This window comes from Plectrocnemia conspersa, unplaced genomic scaffold, assembly GCF_051122295.1.
Source record: "Plectrocnemia conspersa isolate PC_06_02 unplaced genomic scaffold, ASM5112229v1 ptg000012l, whole genome shotgun sequence".
NCBI classification, from domain to species: domain Eukaryota; kingdom Metazoa; phylum Arthropoda; class Insecta; order Trichoptera; family Polycentropodidae; genus Plectrocnemia; species Plectrocnemia conspersa.
The window spans coordinates 9,841,097-9,860,708 of NW_028277176.1; the positions used below are offsets into that span (position 1 = coordinate 9,841,097).

General features: G+C 30.2%; 1 protein-coding gene across 2 annotated transcripts in view; it reads left to right on the forward strand.

Moving 5' to 3' along the window:
- The window catches only part of LOC148228151 (uncharacterized), a 130,557-nt gene extending 112,849 nt beyond the window's left edge, over positions 1-17,708 (forward strand). The window contains exons 3-8 of one of the 2 annotated variants that reach the window (XM_088199159.1): positions 263-313; positions 13,302-13,429; positions 14,826-14,978; positions 15,050-15,229; positions 15,614-15,953; positions 16,284-17,708. In XM_088199159.1, coding sequence (XP_088055285.1) covers positions 263-313; positions 13,302-13,429; positions 14,826-14,978; positions 15,050-15,229; positions 15,614-15,953; positions 16,284-16,843 — 1,412 coding nt within the window. In that variant the 3' untranslated portion in view covers positions 16,844-17,708. The remainder of the gene's footprint in view (positions 1-262; positions 314-13,301; positions 13,430-14,825; positions 14,979-15,049; positions 15,230-15,613; positions 15,954-16,283) is intronic. The other variant, XM_088199160.1, reaches the window with a different exon arrangement.
- The last annotated feature ends 1,904 nt before the right edge of the window (positions 17,709-19,612 follow it).

The window sequence follows — 19,612 nt, forward strand, 5'->3', positions numbered from 1 at the left end:
GACTTAAAAAAAATGAAAATAAAGCAAAATTGTTCTACTAATGTATTTTTTTTTCAATTTTACAATTAATTATACAGCAATACAACAATGTGTGAATATTGTAAAATTAATACCAATTTTTAATAGAAACTTAAAATAAAATACTTTAAATATAAACCATATTTATATAATGCTACTAAAATTTTATTTTAAATTCAAAAATAAATAAAATATAATACATGCATAAAATTTATACTAATTATTAATTTATTTATCTTTTCAGACCTTCCCCCGAGTCGATTGGTCAAGTCACCATCATCGCCTCCGTCACACGGTAATTATTTTATTTTATATTATTTATATTTTTTACATATGTTCATCGTCGATACGCTCCCCGTTTCAGTACTATTTTTCAATCATAAATCAGCGAGTAGGGTCCATTATAATATTTTTACATACCCCCAATACTGAATAGGGACATAACAAACGACTTCGGATCGAAGAAATCCACCGTCAGGATATTCAACCATACCCTGGCTGGACTTAAATTCATTTTTATTCGATATTCATATGCAAAGAGCATAGCTGATCTTTGGTTGAGCTATGGCACCCGGGCTCTCGTGTGCAGTCCGCCAAAGTGGTCTTATATAGAGCAAGTACAAATAAATATTTTGACTAAATATAATTTATAAATTTATATCATATATACAAATAGTATATATTTTTTGAGAACAGGAACAATGCAAATTAATTATGATTATCGAATTTTAATTGTATAAATAATACAGATTTTTTAATTTATTTAAATCGATTTAAAAAAATAAATCGTAAAAATATTTTATATTTACATTATTATGATTGAATATACTATACTTTTAAATTACTATAAATAAATTTTAATTTTGACGCTGAGTCAAGACTTATTAAAATCGTATTTCTTCATACTACTATAAATATTTTTCTTGTAAATGCAAATATTTTTTGATTGCAATGTAGCTATCTATATACAATACTAATGTTTAAACTTAAAATCAAAACAAAAAGTAAAAAATCGATCAAGCAAAATCAGCTGCGATGATCCCATTCAATTTAAAATTACAACAAAAATTAAATTTGAAAGAAAAAAATTAAATTGAAAATTCCATTTTTTCTATTATTAAAATAATTAATAAGATCTAAAACTAAATTATTTATTTATTATAACAAAATAAAGAAATATAATATTCATTTTAATAATTTTCTATGCAACGTTCACCACTAACGGAGCCAACTGTACAGTGGTCATCGCCGAGAGTTACATTTTTATTGAGCCGATTTGGCATTCAAAGCACAGGCCGTTATTCAGATTTTCACAAAATATGAAAATCTCAACTGGACCACCGTCTAGCTGCCTGAATATATATTACGTGAGTGTTGCGGGTGCGGGAAAAACTCTACAAAAAAAATCTCGCCCCTACTTTTTCGCGCGTCCGGTTCGGATGGAATCTGGATGCATAGTTTTCTTGCACTGATATACACAAAAGATTTTCGAAGTGTAATTCCTCGCGTTGTGGCCGATTACGGTCGATCGAAAAACGTTATAATTTTTAGTATTCGATCGTAAGAGCGTATTGTTTTGTCGGACGGAATGCGCGAGGGTCCATCGATGGAGTCTCATCATTATTCGCGGCGAGTCTTCCGGCTGCATTATATACGCACCCACCGCAAATACTTTCAAAAAAATCGCCCCTTATGTAAATATCGACGGAACTTCCCTTGAAAAAGGTCGTCAGAATTTAAAGTATTTATCGAAATATAAAAATATATTTTACAATAATAAAATATTTTTTACATTGTCGATTATGTGCTACAATTTATATATTTTTTTATTTTAAACATATATTATATGAGTGGCGCATATTAAAGTAGCCTAAAGTTGCAAAATATAGCTAATTTTGTTTTAAAATAACAATCCATTATCGGTTTAGAAATCACAGTCGGTAGGCAGTATTTAATCAAAGCATTTTATTGGTTTGCTTTCGCCGAATATGCCCGTCAATAGCAACCATCAATTGTTTCTATGTGTATTTTTATTGCTTTCTTTTTGAATTTAAATATAATTTTTAAGATATCTATACAAGAGGGAGTACGGGTTGTATCCGTATTTGCCTTATTACTAAAAGCGTTGGTGTCAACAGTGTCAATGCTCAGCGTTAAAATTCTGTTACGATCCATGGATATACGTTTTTTAAGTCATTAACATAGCTGAAATGAAATTCTTTGTAAAAAATCTGAATAAAACACATCATTATTTTAATGACGTAAAATACTTTAAAATAACTTTATTTATTCAAATTCAATGTGAGGTATGCGCTACAATGAGCTCATGATTTATTACAAGTCCAAATCTGTATTAGAAATCATCAAAAAATACTCATCAGGTTTTGATTGTCCGACAATCAGAGTACGCCATCAGCGTCGCGTCGCTTGGCACTCATTTGGCGGCTATTTGGGCTGTCTTCTATTCGTCCTTATACTCCCATTTGGAATTTAATCTAAATTTTTTTCTCACACAACCATTTTTATTTTTAAGTATCATTATAAAATGATTTATAATTTCTCTATTTTTTTGTTATATTGTTTTAAGCAATATAAAACTATTTTTTTTTATTTGCACTAAATATATTTCACTCACTATAATAAACTTTACTTTTTAAATTTCACCATTTTTATTTAATTTATTTAAATAAAGTAATCTTTAAGATTATTATCCTAACTATTCAACTTAATTTTTTACAATTATATTCACATTGTACTTAAAGCACTTTTCTATTATAATTATTATTTTTTTTTAAATATTCATGCATATTTTATTATATTGCTTATATAAATATTAATGGTCACGACTCAATTTTTGCAGTACACCGTGAAATGTAACTTTCTTCTAGAAATATTGTTGTTTCTTTATTTCATATATATTATCACGAATAAAACTGAACACAAAAATATTTATAAAATGCATACATTACATACCCTAAAAATCGATAGATCAATTTAAATTTATATGGTTTCATTTATAATTGCTTATATATAATATTTTATTATTTTAATAAAAAAAAATATATTAATCTATGTCTTATAATATTCACGCAAAAATAGCAATTCCTGTGTATCAATCAGTAGGGCTTGACAGTAAGGAAATTTGAAGCATTATGCATTCAGCTCGCGTACCACCAACGGAGAGTACAACAGAAAGTTGCAATGAAGCGGAACATTTTATATAGAAAATGTGGTCGTGTGTGTACACTAATACTATATTATACGCACACATGAACTTCCCACGCCGCTATAATATTTGGCCCATGCTATACCGCGAAAGCTTTCGACAATGACTTAGCAAACGCTGGGCGCCACTAAAATTGTTAACAGTATATTTATTTTACCATTAACAAGCTACAAAATCAACCGTAATAATAACTTGAAAAATATTCTCACAGTTACATAATAACTATAAGTATGCCGCAATAATTAAAAAAATATAATACTTGACCATTAACAATTAGTATAATCAATTAACAACAGGAAACATCAAATCAATCAGTTAAAACAGCGCAATGGCCGCTGCTATACCCGTTCCGAAAATCATAGTTATTCACGTATTAAGTAACGCCGAATCCGGTGCTCACGTGATTCTACACGGGCGTAATGATACCTTTGTTTTTTGTCGTATTTTCATATTAAATATACATTAAAAATTCATTTAGATTTTTTTTCACGGCGCATTCGGTGACATCATATGGTAAAATAATCGAGCGGTCACCATTACGCCTCTGATGCGTTGTTGTGTATTTTTATTTATTTTTTACACCACAAAAATCAGTCGAACATACGAGATTTACACAAGCCGTTATGTGAGACTATTTTGTGTTTAATTGCATGTTATCAGATGATTTGGACACGTTATGTTTACCTTGTTTCTTCGATGCTAATTCGTTTTTAATGCGTGGCCAAAAATTTTCCCATGTAAATCATATTTTTTCATATGCACACAATAAAAGAAATTCCATGCGTTGATATATGCTTATGAGTAGAAGATTATCTATTATATTTATCATAAGCGTACTTACAAAAACGAGGGCATAAAAAGAACCCCCTAGAGATTCGGTTACCCCCAAAGTTAACTCTATTAAAATTAAACGACAGTAAGACGCGAGTAGATAAGCATCACTGTACAAGGTTCAACCCTTCTATACATATTCATTACAGGTAAATGAAGGCACGCGTCGCGGCTTTATGCTTTATGCATTTTTTACCTTTACCCCTTTATCGGGGTGTGCTGGAGGCATCCTTGTTTTTTTTTTTAATTTTCGTGGTACCCCTGCCACTAAAAAAAGAATGATCCGTTTTGTACTTTGAATAGTTTTCAACAAAAAGGGTTGGGAGTGTGCCGCACGGGTGTATGAGATCTTATAGTATTATAATGTAATGAGATGATATTTTAATAAAATAGGGTGCTGAGTGCCTTTTCACAGGTATGCCTTGTTGACACGCGATAAAATGTAAATATGGTTTCGAGTATTCAAATCGTGAAAGGGGTAAAATCGAGCATAAAAAATATGGGTCTATTATAGGTGCATTATGTTTGATATGCATTGTTAACATGTGTTACAAGCAATATACAGGTGAATTGTATATTATAATCATTACAAAAAAATAGAAAAATAATTAATTATAACAGTAGTGAACTATAACCGTAGTAACAATTACCTATAGAGGTACTGTATAGGAAAATTATATTCTTAGCTTTTTATAATCGCATAGATTAATATTGATAAGTTTACTTATGTTAACTTGTAACTTATATGTTATGTAGTTCAAAGATATAATGTAATAATCAGAACTTTATCGGAGTATTATTACAATTTATTTTTTTATAAAATGCAGGTTAGAATGGTTTAGAATTTTAATTCATTGCAGTTTTCGAATAAGAAATTCGACGTATGAGATATATTTCATATGCTTAGCAAAATACAATAATATATTATTATAAACTTCTATATAAAATTGCAAAAACTTTTTTTTGCTTTATTTAATATTTTTAAATACTGTTCCTTTTTACGTAATAATATGATGATCAGTCAATTTTAAAATAAAATGCAATAGAAATGGAATCTTAATTACCAGATATTTTCTTGTTTTTAATTTACGTTTTTTTTTCAGTTTAAACATTTTGTATTGAGTATTCATTTTTAGATTTTATCTCAATCGTTTTATGCTGACATTCTATAGAAACAAAGAATTAGTGAAGTTTAATTTATATATTTTATTACTTATTAATAAATTTCAATGATAAACTTTTGACCCTTAATTGAAATATTATTTATTTAATATAAATTAAGATCATAGTGTCCTAGCAGGTTACCCCCAACGCGTCAAAAAATAATACATAGTAGAAGGAAACAATAAAAAATATGATATCAATGTGCAATGCCAGCGTTTTAAGGAGCTGGATGGCAACAACCATAGGCGAGTCGGCTAGTACGGACATTTTAGCCCTAACGGGCATTAAATGAGGACTTGGTCTCGAAGACTTAAAACTGGAATTCCTTGATAATAGTTTGATTGCCGACAGCGCTCTATATTATTAGTGTAAAGAAATGCTTAGCGACATAAAACTTTCTGTGAGAACTCAGTGAATCGTATCCCATTATACGTGCAAAAGAAATAGTGTTTTATCGCTTATTTAATAATGTTTTAATTTGTATATAATTAAGGGAAAACCCAACAAAAACTTTATTTTTATTTTTAAATATATTTTGCAACATATGAAACATATGAAAGAAAAACATAGTTAAAATTCGATTTCAGAATAAACGTCTTATGTATAAAATCAACCAAAAAATCACGAAACAGTTTTTTAAACTATATTTTTTTATTAAACTTTACTGGATTTGTTTAATTTTGACAAAACTAACATAAAAAATTTAGACACAAATTTTCCAAAATCTAAAATAATTGTTGCTTTTATTTTTCTGAGCACAACTCAAAAAATATTATTTCATGCTTTGAGAATATTAAAAACTTACTCAATAAAGTGTCATTTTATTATTTTATATTTGAAAAAATATCCAAAATATATTTGGCGAAAAGTCGATTTTAGAATAAACGAAATATCAACTTCAACGAAAAATCATGAAATAAAATACTATACTATAAAGCTAACTACAATTTTTCCATTTTCAACAAAACCAAAATAAAAAACGAAGATATAAATTTGCCATAAAGCAAAAATTGGTAGTTTGTATTTTTCTGTACGTACACGTACAACTTGAAAATTATTTTTTAAAGCTTTTAGAATATTAACCCTTTGCACTGGTATTTTTTTTTGTTAGGATAGTGCCAGCTCGTACTTAATATCAGGATTTTTTTTAAGTTCAATTTTCGAAAGTAAAAATAAAATAAAACATGTTTTGATTATCTTTCGGAAATTGAATCTTAAAACAAAAATGCGAGAAGATTACTATAAATAATACTGCAAGATTTACAATATTTGACAAAATATCCTTTTTATCCATAACTAGCTATGAATATCGCCCCAGTATTTCTAGGCATTATAATTTGGATGATAAAAATATACATAAAATGTTGTGGTTTTTAAAAAAAATAATAAAAATAATCACTAAAATCGAATAATAAAATGTTTTGCAATCAAATAATTACACTTACATAACAGCTGAACAAGCACTACAACATTTTGAAACATTGCTCAATGAAAAGATCAAATCTCTTAAAAAGACTTACCAAACTCCAATTGACAATTATACATTAATTCCAGTGGTAGACAAAAAATGTAATTTCTTATTACAAAACCCGATACCTTGGAAATATGAAAATACTGTTATTCCCTAATGATACTTGAAAATAAAACCATATTTGGATACACTAAAATATTTGGGAATTTATTTAAACAGTTTTTAAAATATAATTAAATTGATCATAAAAAATGATTACATTAAAAGATTATTCTAAAACTTGAAACTTGTACAAGATTTAGAATTGGTAGAAAAAGTCTTAGCATGAACGTGACTAAAGCTGATGTTGAACGTTCGTTCAGGTCGTTCAATCACATTAAATACTTTTTTTAATTTGCTTTCCTATGATGTACTAAATGCCCTTGCTGCACTATCAATCCAGAAAGTGTATAAAATAAATCAAATTAAAAATTAAAATTATATTAAAAAAATTGTAGAATTTACAATTTTAAAAGGGGATCATATGTATATAAACTTGTTTTAGAAACAATATTTTTATTAGCTTACAAATAATAATAATAAACTATTATGCTAATCTCTTTTAGTAAATTGATTAGTGTTTTTATAAATCGATATATTATTCTATAGTTTCGGGTCTCTGGGTATCTGGACAGTAAACGGATCTCTTGGTGCAGAGGTATTATATTATAATAGGTTAACAACATTTACTTGGTGCACAATACCAATTTATTGTCATATTATTTAAGATTATAATAAGATTCGTATTCATTATTTGCATCAAATATTGGCATAATCCATCTTCTTTTAAGTGGTTAGATATCATTCCTACTACTATTACTGTCACAGTAATATTAACACGGTTAATATCAAATTCATCGTCACTTCCTTAAACATCTATTATTATTGTATATCGTCATTCGTAATTATATGTATAATTTCTAAAAGTAAATCAATATATGTATTTATAAATAATTAAATAGAGACTAATATTATTATTTGAGTTGCGACTAAAAATGTCGATAGTTGTCAATCGCTGATATGAATAGTGCGAGCGAGATAGCGAGCTCTGCTTGCATCTCGCTCTTTTTTTCCGTCATACTAAAGTCGTTTTTATTTCATAACAGACACACAATATTAAGTAACAATTATGCACAATTAGAGCATATAATCCCGTTTGATCCCATATCATAAAAATATAGATACCCTTTGAAGGAAAAAATCATTTAAAAGCAATAATTTACACCCTAAAACTGTCAACGCATTTTGCGGCCTTAACGCCACTCGATCCGGCCATGTTCCGATGTAAAATTTTACAATAAGCTAACACTCGTAAATTGAAGATTATTGAGTTATTTGCATGAGTTGAAAATTTAATATTACTAAAATGTGTTTACCGGAACTTTTTTTACCATTAATAAATTGAAATTGGCAAAATTAGCTCCAACACAAAGCCAATAAATGCATTTCAAGTTTTGAGTGCAACGCTTGGAATACGATGTCGAGTTACTAGCACAAAGGGTTACACATAAAATTAGAAAGACATTACCTTGTCAACCGCAAGATGCCTAGAATTGCAAATATCCTTGCGCTTTCGCCGCCAATCGGCATCCCTTCCCCCGCGAGGCCCGCGGGGGTAGGGACGCGTCGGCTGCAAGCCGTAGAAGCACTTGCCTAGTAACAATATATTGTGTGTATAAACACAAATATAAACACTAATTTGAATTATACACTGCTTACTTCTAACACATACACTTAATTACACTATCACTTTATAATTAAAAACATCGAAAGGGATATTATTATAAACGAAAACACTTATTCGACAAAAATGTAACGAAACAGTTCACGCAATCGTTGACGCGTAGCTACTGATTTTTTTTTAAATATTACGAGATGCATAAACAAGTTCAAACGAGTTGAAGGTTATGCAACCATAAGGATTAAAATGTCGTGCATCTCAGATTACAAAAAAAAATATTTTTTATCAAAGATTGACAATTTGTCTATTTTTAAAATATTTATCTCTAATTCGAATTCAATCCATAACAATAAATAAACACAATAGGGCGACCACCCATTTTAAAATATTTATGGGACCAAAATATGTTTTAACCATAAATAAATAAATATACACAAATAACAAAGACATGCCGCTCAGTTTTAGATATCTCTACATGTGAACGAAGAAACCTTACATCGCTTGCAGAAATACAAAATTGTACCGTTTTACAACAATTTAAAAATCCACAAGTTATATCTATGTTTATATAAACTGATGCTAGGTATATTTTTAAAAACTAAAATACATCCCATCGAAGGTCAAATGAAACGTTGCAGTTAATGTCATATTATTTTATATATTTCTTAATTAAAAATAGACAAAACTTTTAATGAGTAGCTTTATGGTACATATTTTTTTGAGATTTTATATATCCAAGCTAATAATGCCTAAATAGCATATTTTTATATAGAAATAAACAAAGTGATGCACGAAAAAGAGCATTACGTTTAATAATATGTGGGATATTGAATTATTATAAATTAAAGAAACAAATATGGAAAAAAAAATTTTTTTTTTTTAAATTAGTATACGAATCCATCAATGTAAAACAATTAAAAATAATCAATAGGTTGTATACAGTTTGTGGGAACTTGGGGCCTAGGACATTTATCATTTGGTAGAAATATTGCTATTTATAAGGTACATTGTCATTACTAGTTATTATTCTCTAATTTTCTGATGTGGTGCGATTTGTTTGAGGTACCGTTTCTTCCTCGCTATTATTTTAATTGCCTGTATTCCACCTTTGATTCAAGGCAACAGGCCTAATTTCGACGTTACTTTCTTTACTATCATCATTGGAAGATGAAAAATCAAACATGAAATCCTCCCCATCACTATCATTACAAAACATATTATCATTACGATCACTATATTTAGCGATAGCACTGTTTTTTTTTACAATACAATTTAAAAAAAAAATCACAATAAAATTTTAAAAAATTAAAAGATTAGTAATTAAAACAAAATTATTAATCCCTATAGTCTTACTTAGACACAAATTATGGACACCCGAGACACTGTCAAAAACCTAATAGGCAATAAAAATGTCACCGACGCGTGTCTACCGAAGGACAATCGCCCACCATTGCCTTCGGGAGAAATCTACGGCACATCCGCATTTAAATTTAGACATAAAAAAAAAACCGACTTATCGCAATAAATGAGCTCTCCCCGGCTTGATTCAAGTTAAAATGATATTTTTTGATAAGATATGCTTCTTGAAATTCTTGTTTACAACACTGTTTAAACGCCATTCAAAACATGTACAGGAAATACCCAAAAATCGACGTTATATTTCATTAATTGAAATGGTGCGCCTGACGCACCCTACGAGTAATAGAAACCAAACGCTGGTGCGTCTCACGAACCTTACGAGCAGAAAGGGTTAATGCAAGTTGTTTCTTTATTTTTAGAATATCTATCTCTCATTCGATTTATTTTAATGCGAGAGTGACACGAAGTTCACCTTTGTAATAATGTTGACTTTCTAAAAGTATAATGTTGATGAATTGAAGTTTATTTTTATGAAAAATATTATTTAAATCTAATTTATATATGCCAAATTTACGAATTTTTCAAATGACATTTTTCCGTTGAAAATAGTGGGAAAAAAATATGTTTTTATTACATATTGATAAGATGGGAATCAGTGACGTGCTATGACTTTGAAACAGGGCATTCGGTTGAGGGGGGGGGGAACAAAACTATATTTTTAAATTTATTTTCTTTATTTTATAAACATATTATGTACCAATTTTTTGAAAATTAATTTTATTCGACGCTCCTTACAAAAGTCAGCAATAACCGCATCATATAATATAATATATTGTCTTTTTAAAAAAGCGAAATAGCGAGCTCTGCTTGCATCTCGCACTTTTTTCCATTTTACTAAATTTTATAATATTTTTATTTCATAATAGACACACAATACAAAGTAACAATTATGCACAATTAGAATATGACCCCGTTTCAACCCATATCATAAAAATATAGATACCCTTTGAAGAAAAAAATCAGTTTAAAAGCAATAATTGACACCGTAAAACCACGGTCTTAACACCATATGGAGTGTCCATGTTCCGATAAAAAATTTTACAATAAACTTACAGTCGTGAATTTAAGATTATTGAGTTATTTGCATAAGTTAAAAATTCATTATTACTGAAATGTGTTTAGCAGAAGTTTTTTTAGCATTAATAAATTTAAATTGGCAAAATTTGCTTGAACACAAGGCTAATAAACGCATTCAAAGTTTTGTCGACATATTGTCGACGTACTATTGCAACGCTTGGAATACGATGTCGATTCATTGTCGACTTACAAGCGCAAAGGGTTAAAACGAACATTTTTTATTTAATATTCGACAAACCTCCAAGAAAAACATAGTAAAAAAAACGATCTCAGAATAAACCTCATACGCATTAAATTTAACGAAAAATCATTAAAATAGCTAACTTTCCTAGATTTGTCTTACTTTGACAAAAGAAAAATTAAGAAATTAACGTTGATTTTCGATGGTTTGAAATGATTTTTTAAATGAAACGATTGTTTTTTCTCATTAGCTGACATTTATTCTAGATTATTTATCAGTTACATACATTTTTGTTGATTTAACAACAATAAAAAATATTGATTTGATACAGTAACCCGATTAGTACGTTATAGCTGTGGGTATAGTCCAGGGACCAATTTTCATAACAGCTTCACTGAAAAAATAAAAATATATAATATTTTATTAGGAGACATGATATAAATTAAGAATAAATCTATTACTATTATCAGTAAAAAAAGAGTTGATAAATGAACTGTTTTTTCTTGTTTCTAAACTCTCCATATCTCAAAATTTTAGACAGTATGATAATTTTAATTTCTATTTTTATAAATAAAGTATTACCCCATATATATACGATCACCCTCTTTGACGAATACCGAAATGACAGAGCCGTTTTTGGGGGCGCAAATATGCATCACTTCTTTTTGAGTTAGATCATACCATTCGAGCAAAGGTTGGCCATCGTAAACCTTCACATGACTCCGCACTAACACTCGAGACACCATACCATAATCCATTTTGGGTGCTGTAATTAACATACTTTCGGTAGATGCGCACTCTCAAAAAGTAAATTAACATTGAATAAATTTAACAAAACTAAATGAATTTAATATTGTATTTTATTTGAATTAGGTTATATGGTCATAAATTTATTTTATATAACCACTTATTTTTTAAATATAGAAACCGGATTGGTAGTGTTATAATAAAAGTTACTAAGATTTGTATTAAATAATAGATTCTGGGAGTTTAACTATTATATGTGTATGTCAATGGCCTCAAGATGGGTCGAAAAAGTAGCGCATGAGCGTGTTCTAGGGCAGAAAATTAGAGCTTGAAATGTATAAAAGGACAATGACTGATGTATATTAGTACATCGTAGAAATGTTTTATTATATAAACATTTGAACGTTATTTTTCTAATGTGGAGATGTTTATAGACATTTTATAATGTTGTTTTCAAAGAATATGTAATAGAGATTTTTTTCTGATTACTTGTTATTTTACACCATATGTATCATAATAACAATAGCCAAACGTGAGTATTCAATAATTTTTACTTAAAAGTGGAGTAAATTTACAATATAGCTGATATATAAAATTTAATATACTATGTAAGTACTATTGAGATTTTTATTTTCTGTCCAATCCTACACCCGTGTAAATTTTGCATAGTTACTGTTTAATCCATAAACACCCTTTCAGATAACCATTAACAGTTCTTAATATTCAGTATTTAGATTGAAAATTGTTTAAAATGTTGCTCAGTTGCACTCTAGGACCATAGCTAAAACTAAGATACTTAATCCGGAGAATGTCGAGTATAAACAGTCAGTAGTATTATAAACAACAACGCAAATATTCAAGATTTTAGAAGCTTCGTTCATATACGTTTATTAAAAAATTGCATTATCCGCAGAGATAATCTACGCCACATAAATCATCATTTATAGATAACTGACGGATCTTTTGCGTCGTCTAATCGCATTATGGCCGTGCAGAATGTATTGTGTTTTATATTATACAATATTTTTTGTCTGCCTAATTTCGGCGTCCATATTAAAAAGTGGGCAGTGTTATTTTTTGGGGTCCGTTAGCTTAATGCGAGTCATATATCACCCGAATCTGAAGGGAAATCGTGTAATTTCTGTTTTGATTATCGGCCACGCGATGGCGAATTGTTGCATTTTTGTCTGGGGAGTCGCAAAGGGTTGGGGCAGGATTGAAACGGGGATGGGCACCAAAGGGGTGACTTCATTGGCTGCTAATGCGCGATAAACGTGCCGTCGTCGCAACCCCTTTTTTCGGAAATCATTACGATATTAAAATTATTATACTGAACTTTAAGGGTGACATTTTTCTTTAAAATATATACTCTGAAACTGATCAGAAATTGACAGCACGGACTGGACTATAAAATTGTTCAACGACTCATCATGTGTGTTTTTTCTAGATGGCGATTCTGGCGGTGATAGCGGAGATGAACGAAGCAACAGTAGCGATCGCCTTCAAGGAATTCGCAGACTCCAGAACCACGATGATAATTCCTTGGATTCTGAACGAGGAGGAGCACTCAACCTTGTAAGTATTCTATGACATACAATTTTTAATTGGCATATATTACTCTACAAGTTGTTTGTACATTTGCCTGCGTATTTTTCAAGCGTGTAGACGTACCTTTATATGAATGTGTACACGTCGTCCGATCCCGTCGCGAATTCCTCGTTGTTTGCCCAATTGCTCATTTGACAGGACCGCCCGGGGGATGTTTGAACTGCTTTCTGCTTTTCGGGAAGGAATTGGGTATTTATTCCCTCCTCAAGTTTGATTTGCTTTATTGTATTACTTCTTCCGAATCCCACGGGTAACTTGCTATATTTAGATAAAAACATATTTCATATATGCCGCTCGAATATGTACAAGGGAAGTTCTATAATCTTTCGTCATTGAACAGAAATATACATACAAATACTTTTCTAAAGTTTAATAACAAGTAATTAAATTAAATAAGTTATAATAATAAAACGCGAATTATTTACTCAGTAACATGTTCCAATATTCGTCAAGCAACTTAGTTGTTCCTTTACTTCGTCTGCAAATAAATGTTTTGTTTCTAGTTATATTCTAACCATGGACGATATGTGTTTTAATGCTTCGCTAGTGAAATTAAGGCAACGGCACAATTTTATTGCTTTTGACTCAAATTATAAATAGGGAAATACTAATAATCTAAATGAAATAGAAATAATAAAAAAACGATCACTGACTGGCCAACTTTTGACTCCTTGAAATAAACTGAAATGACATCCCTGCTTTGTTTGCGCTGTAATAATCCAGCTGATTGTATTACTTATCCTTCGTCAATTGTGTAAAATAAACGTGTTAAAACTGGCATATATTAAAATAACATCGCTAGTGTTTTAACTATACAATTTTTTGTATAAAATGTTCACAATGCCCTCAATATATCTTGAAGAATGTATAGTTTTGCTCTAAAAATATTGAAAATTTATTTCAACAGTATTCCTATTATTAAATAAAAGCGTACTGATAAGATTACATTCCGTTGAAATTTCCCACAACTCACTATAAAGATATAAACGCCCCTTCACTTTGTTTTAATATTCAAATCCCATTTTTACATAAGCTCAACGCACTCGAAAACTGAAATCTTATTTACATCGCCCCCTCTCTAGTGGCAAAATTCATACGCTCTCCTACTGGAATTTCCACGCCCTATGCCCTTTGGTTATACTTCGAAAATATAAAAATGCACAAAGAGGGGAAGACGTACTGGGATTTATATAAAGTGTTTTAAACTCTTCGGGGAGAACATGTGTTACACTGATATAACATATGATGTCCGACCCCCAAAGTACAACACGCAAGCTGCTAAACAAATATTTTTCGCGTCGCCTACTGAGGGTGATATTTGGATTACAATCGTAATAATACTTTTTTTGCTTCTGTTTAACAGGTGACTGATGTCTCCCAAAGAAATAGCGGACTTGGTGGTAGCATATCTCCAGAAAGTGGATCTCCCAGAGGTGGATCAGTGGGGGCGAACGCTTCTGTGCAAGCCGCGCTTGCTGCTGCCATCCAGGCGAATCAACTGTCTCTTATATCCCAAGTAAGTATCGGTTTGAAGTGATTTAAAAAAAAAAAGTTTATAAAAGTCTAACGCTAACTTTCACCCAACAGAATCCACAAATGTTCCTGCAGAACCAAGGAATACCTGGTTTATCGGCTCTTTCTCCGCCAGATTTGCAAGCACTCCAAAGAACGTTGCAGCATCAAGCTGTTCGACAGTTGCAAGGGTTTGCAATGCTGCAATCACCGGGCGTTCAGGGTGCTCAATCAAACTATTTCCTACAAAATCAGGTATATACAATATAACCTTACTCACATACACACTGTATAAAATACTCTATCTACATGAAAGGACGCTAAAAGTTAGATAGTATACACACTTAGAGAAACTTTTAAAATCACCGATCCATATTATGACAGTACAAAATTGAATTATTTTTATATACCTATTTACCTATAAGCAGACATCTATGATCTTTGAGGAAAAAAGTAATTGGTAAATAATTTAAGCTCAGCTTTAAACCATTAGTATAAAATTTATTTCTTTACTTACGACTAACTTCATGCGCTCCAAGTACTATTGTATTATATTAATGAAGAAGAGTACTTTAAGTAAGATGTGTCGATTTTATTAGAATTTATTATTTTTTTAACCATTAATTTTAATTGTAATAGGTACAGCAAGCTGTAGCACAAGCGGCACAGCAGCTCCAGCAGCTTCAACAGCAACAATCTCAGACTCCACACTCTCCCAATGGATCAAACAATGGATCAGGTCTAGGAGGACCGGGAACAAATCCGCACGGTCTATTGCAAACTACACCACCGAGCCTACCGTCAGGATTACCACCTGCAGGCTTATTGACACCATCCACGCCAAGTTCTGGAGGACTCACACCTCACCATCATAAAACACCACCGAACAGAGTCTTAGAACCATCGCCGGAAGAAACGACTGACTTAGAAGAGCTCGAGCAATTTGCCAAGACATTCAAACAAAGAAGAATCAAATTAGGTATTGTAATATAATCTTATTATTTAATTTGGAGGAAAACTTAAATGAGCAATATATAAAATAATTGTTCCGTACAGCGAATTGTTTGTGCATTAATGTAGGAAAGATTAGGTGCGAGCGAGCGAGTATTGGTCTGAACAGTGAACAACAAACGAATCCTTTTCCAAAGAAAAAAACAAGATTTACCTTACATAAATGCACAAGCAATTCATTTTATAGAACAAAGTATTTATTTAAATGCACATATCTCTTAAAATAATTCACTGTTAAATTTCATATTTTACTTTGTTTAATAATTCAAGATTATAATGTGTTGATATTTATGTGCAGGGTTCACCCAAGGAGATGTCGGTTTAGCAATGGGAAAGCTGTACGGCAACGACTTTTCACAAACGACAATATCAAGATTCGAAGCTTTAAACCTTAGTTTCAAAAACATGTGCAAACTCAAGCCGCTGCTGCAAAAGTGGCTTGAGGATGCGGACAATACGTTAAATAACCCAAGTTCACTTAGTAACCCGTTAACTACACCAGAGGCAATCGGACGCAGGCGGAAAAAGAGGACGTCGATTGAGACCAGTGTGAGAGTGGCGTTAGAAAAAGCGTTCCTCATGAATCCAAAGCCTACTTCTGAAGAGATAACGTCGCTAGCAGATGGACTATGCATGGAAAAGGAAGTGGTGAGGGTGTGGTTCTGCAACAGACGACAGAAGGAGAAGAGAATCAATCCTCCGTCGTCGGCTATGGGCAGTCCGAACTCCATGTCCAACGGGAACGGAGCAATGTTCGCGGCTGCCTTGGCAAACTCCTTTGCCGGTGGACCTTTAGCTTTGGTGACTGCTCCCCAGCATTATGGTCACCCTCCCCTAGCAAACATGAAGCAAGAATGACGGCACGACTGGGACTTGTCTGTACTCCTCGCTCCTGACAATCGATTTATCGATTAGTGAACGGGTTACTTACTAGTGACACACTGATCAAACTATAACATATAATATACATAACGTATAATGTGTAGATATACATATAAACTGTATCGTGCAATCGACAGATGTATGTCTGAAGTTTAGTGAGTGTTCATATGTCCCATTCAAGAACAAATATTTTATAATACATATATAATTAAACACACATAAAACAATAAGTGAAATATCACTTTCCGTCGAATGATAAATAATATAGTAGTTAATAATATACACATTATGTAAAATTACAGTATTTCGTCTATCCAAAGATACATATACAATGGCTGGATTACCGTTAAAGCAATCAACGGAAAAGACTCTTGACGATTTTAATCTTGATTTTAATATTTCCAAATGCTACTTTATTACTAACCCAGTCTTCCACGGACTATAGTTCCTATATGATAAATATATATGTATACTAAACCTACATATGTATTCATAAGATTAAATATTTCCAAAATAATTCTTCAGTATTTGACTGTATCTGTGTGTTACATATCTTAACATCATAAATAACTGAGTCGACTTGATCGATCAACTTGACGCAGTTATTTATGATTATAATTATGATAAATCGTTAAAGTCGCCCATCATTCAATAATTGAAAGCCGCTTCTATTTCAACACTACGGACGATAAAAACTATATTTTTTGCAAATGTCGTCTGCAAAAGCTGTGCGAAATCGACGTGGCTTTCAAAAACTTTTTAAACGTTGTCTGTTCCTATTGCAGTTATATGATTTGCGGCACCGCTTGCTCGAAAATAATGCAGGGTCTTTATAAAAAAATATATACATACGTGTAAATACATATATTTTGAGAACGGTGCCGCTGATGAATTTTCATTAAGTGTCAAGCAGAAAAATGTATACATTAATGAGGACCAACGTGATGATGAGTTCCTATTACATTCTTCTTAAATGAATAAAAAAATCGTATCAGTTCTTATTAAGTGAGTAACTATCTTAGACGTTAAGTAATTTTATAAATATATTATATATAAAAATGTAAAAGGAATGATAAATTAAGAATTGTCTGTTAATTGTTTTATTATTATTATTATTTTTTCTTGTTTTATTTTTTTAGAGATGTTATATTAGCTGAGAAAAACATATAATCCTTGTAAATTTTCCCTTCTCATCTGTAAATATATGTATAATGATAATAGATTTAATATTAACGATTAATAAATAAAGGATTCATTTTCACTTAAGCGGTAAAGATGTATATTTTTTATTTTAGTAACGCAAATACATAATTATTTACATATCTACATATCTATTACATATATACAAATATGTATTGTATAAATTTAATTCAGTTAACGAATATACTCGTCCAATTTGATTTTATTTTTTATTAATACGTAGGCTCGTAAGTGAATACGCATTCATAAAAGTGAGCTAAGTTTCTATTTTTTATTTATTAATATTGTTGTAAAATGTTAACTAGATATCCAAATTTTGCATGATAGTCCACTTCACATAATACGATGTCTCTTCGAAGACGATCATTTTATTTTATTATATCAAAGTACATTGATTTATTATAAACATATTTTTCATACATACTGCATATAAAAACGCAATAATTATACTTTTTAATACATAAATTTAAGGCAATGTTTTTTAGTCAGAAAATGTTTGTTTGATTGATTTTAATATATATCAACAAATATTTTGGTGCTGGCCACTAAAAATGTTGAGAAACATTGCTCTAAACTCATTATCGCATAATGCAACAGAGGATTAAACAATGTATGTATAAAAAATACAATTATAAATATTTATATATTTACATACTTTACGTGGATATCCCGACTGAATAATGTATACTGAAAAATACTCCTTTCAGTTTCAATAATGTATTAGATACTTTTAGCCTATTTTTTTTAATGATTAATTAAAATCGGATCACGGTCATTTCAAACTATTTTTATTAGTTAATATTAAATAAAAACGCAATTTTATTATATACTCCAAACGATTGTAAAAATTATCCATAACAATGGTAAATAAGCTTTATTTTGTGAGAATAAAATTATAAATAAAAACGTTTATTTATTATTGTTTTTGTATTCTTTAGTTACCGTTTGGTTGCATTTTATGTAAAGCTTGTTTCAGAATGAGCATATTTTAATTATTTTATTTATGCCTAAGAAAGGCTTAACTGCATAATTATATTAAACATAAAATGCAACTGAACTGTATGTATTTAAAAAAAATGTAAAATACTGTCAATAATAATGAAAACCATATCAATCTATTATATTATATGTTAGAATGACAAAACTTATGTATATCAAGAAATAATTATTAACACTAAGAAACAATGCAACAAGGTTTCTCCTCGCAAAATTTGCAACAAAGTTATCTTTACACACATATAATTATATAAAATTTATTTAATATTTTGCAGATTATTAAGTGATATCTTTGTTGCTAATGCTATAATTATAAACATGAGTGTTTTACTTAAAAAAATACATTTTTGTATACAACTTTTATACAAATATTAGATTCTATACTTGTGTATTATATCAGAGAATATTCACTCTTGGTAACGATTTTATAAATGACAGTATTATCAAAAATGTGATTCTTTCCGCTGCGAGGTTTGTTTCATTTTGTACATTTTAGACATACGAGTCATTATTGTTATATTTTCAACACAAAAGACAGTTTTTCATCTT